This window comes from Myodes glareolus, chromosome 18 (assembly GCF_982192425.1).
Source record: "Myodes glareolus chromosome 18, mMyoGla1.1, whole genome shotgun sequence".
Lineage (NCBI taxonomy): Eukaryota > Metazoa > Chordata > Mammalia > Rodentia > Cricetidae > Myodes > Myodes glareolus.
The window spans coordinates 44082486-44092922 of NC_142043.1; the positions used below are offsets into that span (position 1 = coordinate 44082486).

General features: G+C 41.2%; 1 protein-coding gene across 1 annotated transcript; it reads left to right on the forward strand.

Annotated features, from left to right (window-relative positions):
• The first annotated feature begins 5019 nt into the window (after nt 1–5019).
• LOC148119129 (putative sperm motility kinase W) lies at nt 5020–6533 on the forward strand. The gene is given in 2 exon segments (XM_087897803.1): nt 5020–5125; nt 5128–6533. Coding segments are annotated over 2 exon segments (1512 nt in total).
• Nucleotides 6534–10437: the final 3904 nt, after the last annotated feature.

A 10437-nucleotide genomic window follows, 5' to 3' on the forward strand; every position in this document is an offset into this window, starting at 1 on the left:
AGCAGGGAAGTATAGATCTTAATTAAGGGAGCCATTTTAGGGTTGGCAAGAGACTGAACTCTAGAGGGGTTCACAGGTGTCCAAGGAGATGTCCCCAGCTTGTTCCTTGAGCATCTGTGGAGAGGGCGCTAGAACTGGCCCCATCCTATAGCCACACTGATGAATATCTTGCATATCACCATAGAACCATCAACTGGTGATGGATGTAGAGAGAGACAGAGACTCACATTGGAGCACTGGACTGAGCTCCCAAGGTCCAAATGAGGAGCAGAAGGAGAGAGAACAGGAGTGAGGAAATCAGGACCCACCCAATGTAAAGGTGGGGCTGATCTAATGGAAACTCACCAAGACCAGCTGTCCTGGGACTGATGGAGCAGGTGATTAAACCTAACACTCTGAATGTGGCTGACACTGAGGGCTGACTGAGAAACCAAGGACAATGGGACTGGGATTTGATTCTACAGCAAGTACTGGCTTTGTGGGAACCTAGTCTGTTTGGATGCTCACCTTCCTAGACCAAATGGAAGGGGAGGACTTTGTAATTCCCACAGGTCAGGGAAACCTGACTGCTCTTTGGATTGGCAAGGGAGGGTGGGGAACGGGAGTAAAAAGGGAGAAGGGTAGGAGGTGAAAATTTGTAACAATAAAAAAAATAAGGGCCTGTAATAGACAAAGCAGGGATCCTTCTCCTATCCAGCCTGAGGGATCTCTGCCGAGGCAGCAGAATAAAAATTCATCTTGCTGTTGTATCAACCACACTGAGAGTGTCTCTTGGGGCAACCTCCTCCGTGGTGGGGCTTAATGTCCAACAATACAAAAAGTTTGAAGGCCTTAGTTCCCCAAGTACTCTCTTAGGACCTGTGGCATTCATGCACCTGGGCTTTTTTTTATTTTTATTTCATTTGGTCTGATTCAGATGATTGTGTTGGAGAGGGTTATTGGGCTCAAAATCCTTCTACCTGGCGGTTCCAGCAAGGGGGCTGTTTTTCCCACTGACCTGGAACTACATATTCAGAAAACACCCAACTCTCAACCACCCAACTCTCAAACTACCCAACTTTCAAACTACACCAAAGCCCCATCAACAATAGAATCACACTTTCTGTGGGAAACAGCGGGTTATCTAAGATCAGTCCCAGTGATGATCTGGTATTTATCGTCCATAAGAAAGCAAAAAAGGTCAGATGGTAGTGACTATACCTTTATCCCAGCATTCTTCAGGCAGTGTCATTCATATCTGACTGTGAGTTAAAGGCTAACCTGGCTTACAAATTGAATTCCCAGACAATCACAGCTGATACACAAAAAAATCTCTCTAAACCAAAAAGTAAAAATCCGAGGATGCAGAAAGCCAACGAACCAAGAACGGAATGCAAGAAAGAAAAGATAAAATCAAATGACTAATTGCATTGTAAGACTGCCTGGAAAGAAGAACAGGTTGTGTGAGACATGGCAGTTTTCTAAAGGCTTGAGTGGGGAGCTGAACCACTAACATCTCTAAATCAGAAAGCAGAGACAGCAAATGATGAAGGCTAGGCTCCTTACTCTCAAGGTCAATGTCACTGAAGGAATTCTGCCATTAAGATGGTTACTTTTGGTTGCCAACTTGACTACATCTGGAGTGAACAGCAATCCAGAAAAGGAGGGCATACCTGTAATAGATAATTTTTGATGATTTGTTTTGTCCTGAATGGTTTGTTCTGAATTTCAACGAGGGAAAGACATTCCTTTGAAGAGTGGATTTGGTGGGAAGATAATCCTTTAATCCAGTTCATGGAGCCAGAAGACACACCTTTAATTTTGGCCACGCCTTGTGCTGGAAGACTATATAAACACCTAAGGCAAGGCTTTTGCTCATTTCTCTCTGGCCCTTACCTGGTTAGCATCTCCATTCTTTCATGGGAATAAGAGCCAACTTCTTTGGGATTCCAGCAGATACTGAAGACCAGCCAAGAGATTCAGCACTCTGGACTGAGCAACTCCTGAAATTTTTGAAGTTTCAGTTCATAGCCAGCCATTGTCAGATTACCAGGACAGCAGCCTGTAAGTGATTCCAATAAATTCTGAGGGGGAGAGAGGTTGATGTTACTGTTGTATATGGTGCTCTGTTGTTTAGAGAACTCTGACTAGTAGGGCAACAAGGCTCTACCACATGAAATTACCCAAATGGGCCCCAAACTGGTGCTCAAATACCCAATACTGTTGGGATCTGTCTCATTAAATCTACCACAGTGGTGTTCTTAGCAGTATCTCAGGTCTTTGAGCACTAAGTGACAATTAGCTAGTGCTGATTTGAAAGCTTTGGAAGTCATAGAGGCAAAACTTTATAGGAAGTAAGCCATTGGCGGATAATTTCTAATGTAATGTCACCAGCCACATAACAAGACATTTCCAGCACCATGGTTTTCTATGTTGTTGAAATTCTGAGTGCTGAAAAACCGTTCCTTCCTTGAACTGATTCTTTTGATTGTTTGTTTGCTTGATTGTTCGTGTTTTGAGACAGGATATCGCCTTATCTTTGGAGTCTGTCTAGGAATTAGTTCTTGTAGACTAGAGTTGTCTGGACCTACAAAGTTCCTCCTGCCTTTGCCTCCTGAGTGCTGGGATTAAGAGCGTGTGCCACCATCACCTGAATAGAATTGATTCTTAACTGGGACTTGATTACAGTCATGCTAATAATAACCAGGGCTCTGTTATAGTATAAAAGTTAAGAAAAAGAAGGCACTTCCGGATTTGAGAAGACAAGATTGATTGGTTTCTTGTGGTGAATTACAAAGAGGCATTATAATTAATAGCAGATACTGGTTCAAAAGGGTCACAGCCTGCAGCTGTGCCATTTCTTTGTACACTGGAGTCACTGTTAGATGCTAACACAACAGTTGGGATGTAACAGTGGTCCTGATCGATTTGGAGTCGCTATTCTATGGGACCTCAACATATAGATGCTCATTCCCAATGGATTGGTTTAGCTTTCTGTGATTTTTGTTTGGTGTTTATATTTATAATTTTTTGTTTCTTTTAGGGTTTAATTTGTGAATCTATTGTCCCTTTCCTAACTAAATATTACCTAAATGTCTGTTTTAAAAAATTTAATCCTTTATTTCCCTTTTGATTATTTTGTTCTGTTAAAATATGGTAATTGATATGCCACGCATAACAAACTTGATTATAACTTTCCGTGCATGCTTGTACTGTACTTTGACCGTATTTCATGAACTGTTTAACTCCATCCAGTTTGTCTTTGTGACTGATCCAGTGACTTTTACAAAACCTCAGAGTCCTTTTTTCTCATGACCCCAGTAACACAAAATTTATCTTATTTATGTACATGGAACTGCTTTGTTTCCTGAAAAATTATATCTAGTTGTAGCTGCATTCATTATAACAAAATGGTTCCGTGCACTCACTGTGCTTAGAGTGGTACCGTCCCCACAGTCAACTCACCTGCTATGCTAAGATTTGATTTGTTTAATTTGAATTCTTCTCTGGGTTCACAGTGAGGCCATTTTGATTGCGAATGAATAGGTCTTTTTTTGTGTGTTTGACATAGTAATTTTATCTTTTATTTATTTATTTATTAAAAATTTCCACCTCCTCCTCACCTTCTTTTTTCCTCCTCCTTCTCACCTCCTCCTCCCTCTCTAGTAATAAGAGCAGTCATGGTTCCCTGCCCTGTGGGAAGTCCAAGGCCCTACCAACTTCATCCAGGTTTATAAATCCAAACAAACCAGGCTCCCACAGAGTCAGTCCATGTAGTAGAATCAAAACCCAGTGCCATTGTACTTGGCTTCTCAGTCAACCTTCATTGCCAGGCATAATGAATAGGTCTTGAGTGGAATTCTGAGATGGATATGTTGTATCGAGGACTCTCATAAATATTGTTCTCAATAAGTTAATGAGGTAAAGGAGTTTAGACTTTATTTACTGTGCTCATTTGGTTGTGGGCTCAGGGTAATCCTGCCATAAGCAACAGTGTAGATATCTTCCTTTACATCCTCTTTCTTAAAGCATTTTCGCTCACTAAGGTGTTTGTCATAGTTAGGGTTTCTATTCCTTTATCAAAACACCACAAACAACATGAGTAATGGGGAGGAAAGGGTTTAATCAGCTTACACTTCCATTACTGCTGTTCATCTCTGATGAAACTTAGGACAGAAACTCAAACAGAATAGGATTCTTGAGGAAGGAGGTGTTGTAGAGGCCATAGAAAGGTGCTTCTTACTAGCCTGCTCACTCTGCTTTAATATAGAAATATGACAAATGGTAGTATCCTTGCAATGGTTGTCCTGGGTTCTATTTAACTACACTGGACCCACCCATATTAACAACTAATTGAGAAAATGTATAGCAGCTGTACCTCAGAGAGGGATTTCCTCAATCGATTTCCTTTCTCTCTGATGTCTCTAGCTTATGTCAATTGTTTATTCTTAAGTTTTGAGAGATGTGGAGAATCCCAGATGTCTGGAATCTGCCTGACCTAGAGTCATTTTTGTGCATAGCCACACTTGCAGCATATGTATCATGTGTTTAAGTGTTTTCCTTTCTCCTTATTTCAATGTTCACACAAGTCTAGGAATTCCTTTCAATCTTTGAAATTACTTAGGTTTTAATATTGAAAGATCCAGACAAGATCCACTGGATCGTAATTTGAGTAGGACATTACCTCTTTTTACTATAATTCAATTTGTATCTTTTATCACTTGATTAGGTTGGTCAAGGATTTTCATTTTGATTCATTGTTGAAAATAACCAAATCTTTGTTTCTCTGATCTAAGTATTTGTATTTGCATGAACTTATCAGTGAATACCTCTTTGATCTCTACTGTGATTCCTTATCTGCTGTTGGGCTCTTCTAGTATTTCTATGTCCCTGAAGTGCATCATTTGGTTTGTATGGTATGTCTAAGATTTGATGACCATGGATTCATAGTGCTAGACCTTCATCTTAAGATTGATTAAATTTTGTTTTTTTAGCATTGCCTGTCAACAAGAAAAGCTGGTGAAACTGAACGGACACATCATGCCCGCCTCCTTGGACCCGAACATCCTTCAAAAAGATTTCAGGATCTTAACACCTCTAGCTGTAGGTTCTTTTGGGGAGGTGAAGCTTGCCTGCCACATTCCCACAAAACAAAGGTTGCTGTCAAGGTCCTTAGGAAAAAAAGCAATGCTCTATGTGAGATCAAGTCTGAAGTAAAGATTCTTCAGTCTCTGGAACACACTAACATCATTAAATTTTTTCACATCATTGACACACGGTCAAGGACTTATATAGTCATGGAGTATGTGGCAGGAAAAGACCTGAAGGTGTTTATCAGTGAGGCTGGGTATGTAAAGGAACAGGAGGCTAGACCCATCTTCCAACAGGTCGTATCAGCGGTGCACTTTCTCGACCAAAGACGCATTGCGCATCGTGATATTAAATTGGAGAATATCCTTATTGATAGAGATGGCAACATCAAGCTTTGTGATTTTGGTTTGGCCATTCAGCTCGCAGAGGGGCAGATGTTGAAGAAAGTCTGTGGTTAGTTGCTCTATATGGCTCCAGAGATATTGGCAAGGGAACCTTATGATGGGCTGGCTGTTGACATGTGGAGCTTGGGAGTCCTCCTATATGTACTGGTCACAGGACAATTTCCATACACAGAAAACACATTACGTGGAATGCACAGGCTCATCACCAACACCATGTATCCCATTCCCTTCGACTTGTCAAAACCCTGTTTATTCATCATTAACCAATTACTCATGATCCCCACCAACAGGAGAATAACAATATGTCAACTTGTGAAAAGACCATGGCTGGGCGCCATTATAAAACATACAGCCCCTACAAGTAAAGATATCCTTCCAAGGCTTGTAGAGACTATGTGCACTATGGGTTATGACTTGGAAGAGATTTTGTCATCCATAAGACACAGGCAACCAAATGAAGTAACAGCAACTTTTAATATTCTAAAACACAACTTGAGCTGTGAGGACAGTTATCAGCAAACTGAGTATCCCTGTTTAAGGAGCAGTCACATAGGTGCTCATCACCCCCTTTTCCCTTTGAAGAGAAGAGCCAGTGAACCAGCCCTTCCAACAATTAGAGAAGCTGGGAAGAGACAATCTAAAGAAGAGGGTGAAGAAGGAAGACGTAAGAGAGGCCAAAGTCTTATCAAGCTCAACAAATACCACTGCCTGGAGCTGAAGCCCTGTTCAGAAAACACAGTCCCAGAAGGAAGTGTCCTGGTGACTAATGTTATCCAGTGTTCTACTGGGGACATTGGAGACAGCATGAATTCTGTGGACAGCTTGCCTCGTGATCTCTCCTTATTTGAATCACCCTTGGATGGAAGACCCACATTGTTTCTGTACATTGACTTTCCGACTGAGGAAGCGTCCATAGAACCCAATATGCTCAATGACCAGCCTCAGATTAGATCCACAACCTCTACATCCAGACCATTCAAGGGCTGGAAATGGATGAGGAAGCGAATTTCCCATGTCCTCAGTGCACTGTTGATCTGTGTCATGCCCATTCCAGAGTGAACTCTGAACCCTTGTGTAAGCTACAAAGAAAGAGATGTTAGTGTAATCCGTAAGGGGCCTAATTGCTTTGGTCACCAAGATGTTCTTTTCCATTGTATTTTAACTATGTTATATTAATAAATATATTTTTGTAAATGAAACACGTACAATCTCATATGGCACCTGTTATGCATCTCTCCCCTGAAGTCAAAACCACACACAAACACACAGAGAAATGCATGAACACATACAACTGGGTGTCGGGGCCTGTAAGGTATACAAACATAAACTCCAAGCCTTTCACATAGCATTGGTTTATGGCTTATTCTGTATCAAATTGTGTACAGACAAAGTCTCACCTATACATACATGTATTTGTTTCAGGTCTTCCTTGCTATTCCCTGCCCTCCCTAGAAAGCACCAGCCCCTTTCTCCTATATACACATCAGGGTCTACTATATAACTCACATGTATCAACTTAAAGCCTACTTAAATAAACCCAATTCGTTATTAAACTTTTCTACGTATCCCCCAGTCTGATTATCATGGTCACAATATTCACAAAAGGCAAGTGTCTCTTTCTGTTATATTTCTCTTCCTTTCAGCTCACCCATACACAGGGATGGATAAGTATCATGTACTACAGAGAAGTGCCTACCATACATTCGAATAACTACCAGCACATGACAGGATAGGTGGCAATTCCTCCTGTGCATTCTCTCCAAAACAGCCAGGGTGCTCTCATGTAGAATGGGTTTAGCTCCATCTAGGAACAAAGTTTTCTATAACAAAAACACACGTAAACTGGTGTTCATTAGCACACAGCATGCTGTTAGAGTTTCTGTTGTTGTGGAGTACACATTGACCACTTACAAAGGAAAATATTTAGCTAGATTGTTAATTAAAGTTTCAGAGGTTTAGTGTAGTATCATCCTGCCCAGTCACAGTGGCATGAAAGAAGACATGGTGCTGATGAAGAGCTGAGAGTGGATGAGGATGTAAATTTTCATCCTACAGATAATGGGAAGAGGTGTAGTACACTGCACATGGCTTGAGTCCATATGCCACCTCAACATTCACCTCCATAGTGACACACGTCCTAAAACAGGGCACAATTTTCCAAGAAAGGCACACTTCCTAGTAATGCCTCACCCTGGGATTCTATGGATGCTGGTTACATTCAAGCTAGCACCTTTCATCCCTGTACTCTATAAATTTGTAGTAAAATCATAATGCAAATTTCTTTTTATGCAGCTTCAAATTAGCCCATTGTATACAACAGTCTCAACAATGTTTGAACTCAAAGTTGAATGTCTCTTCTGAGTAGATTCATAATATCTCTTAATTATAATCTGCTATAAAATTAACAATCAAAAACCATTTTCAACACTTTCAACTTATAATGACAGAAGATATGCACTACTGTCCAAATAGTAGGAAAGAGAACACAGTGAGGAGACACTAGGCCAAAGCAAAGTTAGACCAAAAATACCAGTGCTTACTCCAAACTCTGCATCTTTAAGTCTGATGCCAAAATGCTCTTCAGATGTCCAAGTCCTTTCAGCTTCACTGACTGCAACATACTTTCCTTTTTCCATTTTAAATGATTTTTAAAATACAAACTTTTTCATTTCACATTGCTGCCTGTTCCAACTCCCTTTCCATTTCTTCCCGCACCCATTCTCCATCGCCCTCCCGATCTAAGTAATATTGTGAACCCAAGGAGAAACATATATAGATCCTACTGGAAATTGGAAGCAGACAAGATTCCCAGGCAAAAGTTGGGAGCATGGGCGTGGTGTGGTATAGCAGAAGAGGAGAGGGAGAGAGAGAAGGGAGAAAGGGAGGTCCGGGGAGAGCTTGGGGGAGTGGGATGGTTGATGTGGAAGAAGGACAGATATGGGAGCAGGATGAAGATATCTTAATGAAGTGCGCCAATTTGGGGTGGGAAGAGGTTTGGCTTTCGAGAGGTTCCCAGGTGTCCACGGCGATGACCCCAGCTAGAAACCTGGACAGTGGTGGAGAGGGTGCCTGAACTGACCTTGTCTCATAGTCAGACTGATGAATATCTTGAATATCACCATAGAACCTTTGAGCAACAACAGATGGAGATAGAGACAGAGACCCACATGAGAGCACTGGACTGAGCTCCAAGGTCCAGTTTAAGAGAAGAAAGAGGGAGAATATGAGCAAGGAAGTCAGGAATGCAAGGAGTTGTTTCACCCACTGAGACAGTGTGCCTGATCTAATGGGATCTCATCAAAGCCAGCTGGACTGGGACTGAATGACCATGGGATCAGACTGGACACTCTGAATGTGGCTGACAATTGGGGCAGACCGAGAAGTCAATGATAATGGCACTGGGATTTGTCTCTACTTCATGTACTGGCTTTTTGGGATCCTAGTGTATTTGGATGAACACCTTCCTGAGCCTGAATGGAGGGGGGAATTCCTTGAAAAAATTTCCCACTGCATGGAGTGGTACCCTGCTCTCTCTTAGGACTGGAGGGTGATAAGGGTAGCACGAGTGGGGGAGCTTGAGTGAAATGGGAGAATGAGAGGAAGTGGAAATTTTGAATGGTATTATTTATAAAGCAATAAAAAATAAAGTTATCACAATTAAAGCAATGGAAAAAAACAGCGAGAGAGAGAGAATGAGCATAGGGATCAAAACCATGATAGTGATACCCACAGGCATAGCTGCTCTGAGATAGTGAGAGACACTGACTCTGGACTGATAGGAAGAATATCTGCAAAAATCTTAATTAGAACCCCTGAATGTGATTGAGAGTTTTGCAGATTGGGCCACTGACTGTGGAACTATAATTTATCCCTAGTGCTTTAACTGTCAACATACTATTTCCACTTAGATTGGTGCTACACCAGAGAAGCAGCTACCCTTGGCAGATAACCAATGGTTCTGGCATTTACAAAATCTTGGTGTTCTCTAGGCAATACAGGCTTCAAGATTACACCTTCACACAATTTCACTATAGGCTTCCATTGATGGCCACTCTTGACAAATGCCTGGGCTCACCTGCTTTTCTTAGGTAGAAGGAGAGTTACTAAAATGCCATTCTTCTACTTTGGACTCTAATGTAAGAACCATGTAGCTAAGGCTGACAAATCCTGTTACTAGCTGAACAATATTCCTATGAAGGTGCAAGAAGCGTACAGAACACCGAATAGACTGGATCAGAAAAAACATCCCCTCGCCATATAATAATCAAAACACAAAACATACAGAGTAAAGAAAGAATATTAAGATCTGCAAGGGAAAAAGGGCAAGTAACTTATAAAGGTAAACCTATCAGACTCACACCAGACTTCTCTATGGAAACCATGAAAGCCAGAAGGTCCTGGATAGAGGTACTGCAGAAACTAAGAGTCCATGGATGCAAGCCCAGACTAATATACCCAGCCAAGCTATCATTCACTATCGATGGAGAAAACAAAATATTCCAGGATAAGAACAAATTTAAACAATTTGCAGCCACAAACCCAGCCTTACAGAAAGTAATAGAAGGAAAATTGCAACCAAAGGAGTCCAACATTGCCAGCACTGCTTACAATAACTCAGACATCTAGCGACCCTTCAAGAGCTTGACTCAAAGAAGGGACACATACAAACTCTATTAATCCAACAAAAAATAATAATAACCGGAGTCAACAACCACTGGTCATTAATATCACTTAATATTAATGGACTCAATTCACCTATAAAAAGGCACAGACTAAGAGACTGGATACGAAAACAGGATCCAACATTCTGCTGTTTACAAGAAACACACCTCAACCACAAAGACAGACATTTACTCAGAGTAAAGGGTTGGGAAAAGGTTTTTCAAGCAATTGGACCTAAGAAACAAGCAGGCGTGGCCATTCTAATCTCCAACAAAATTGACTTCAAACTAAAATCAATCAG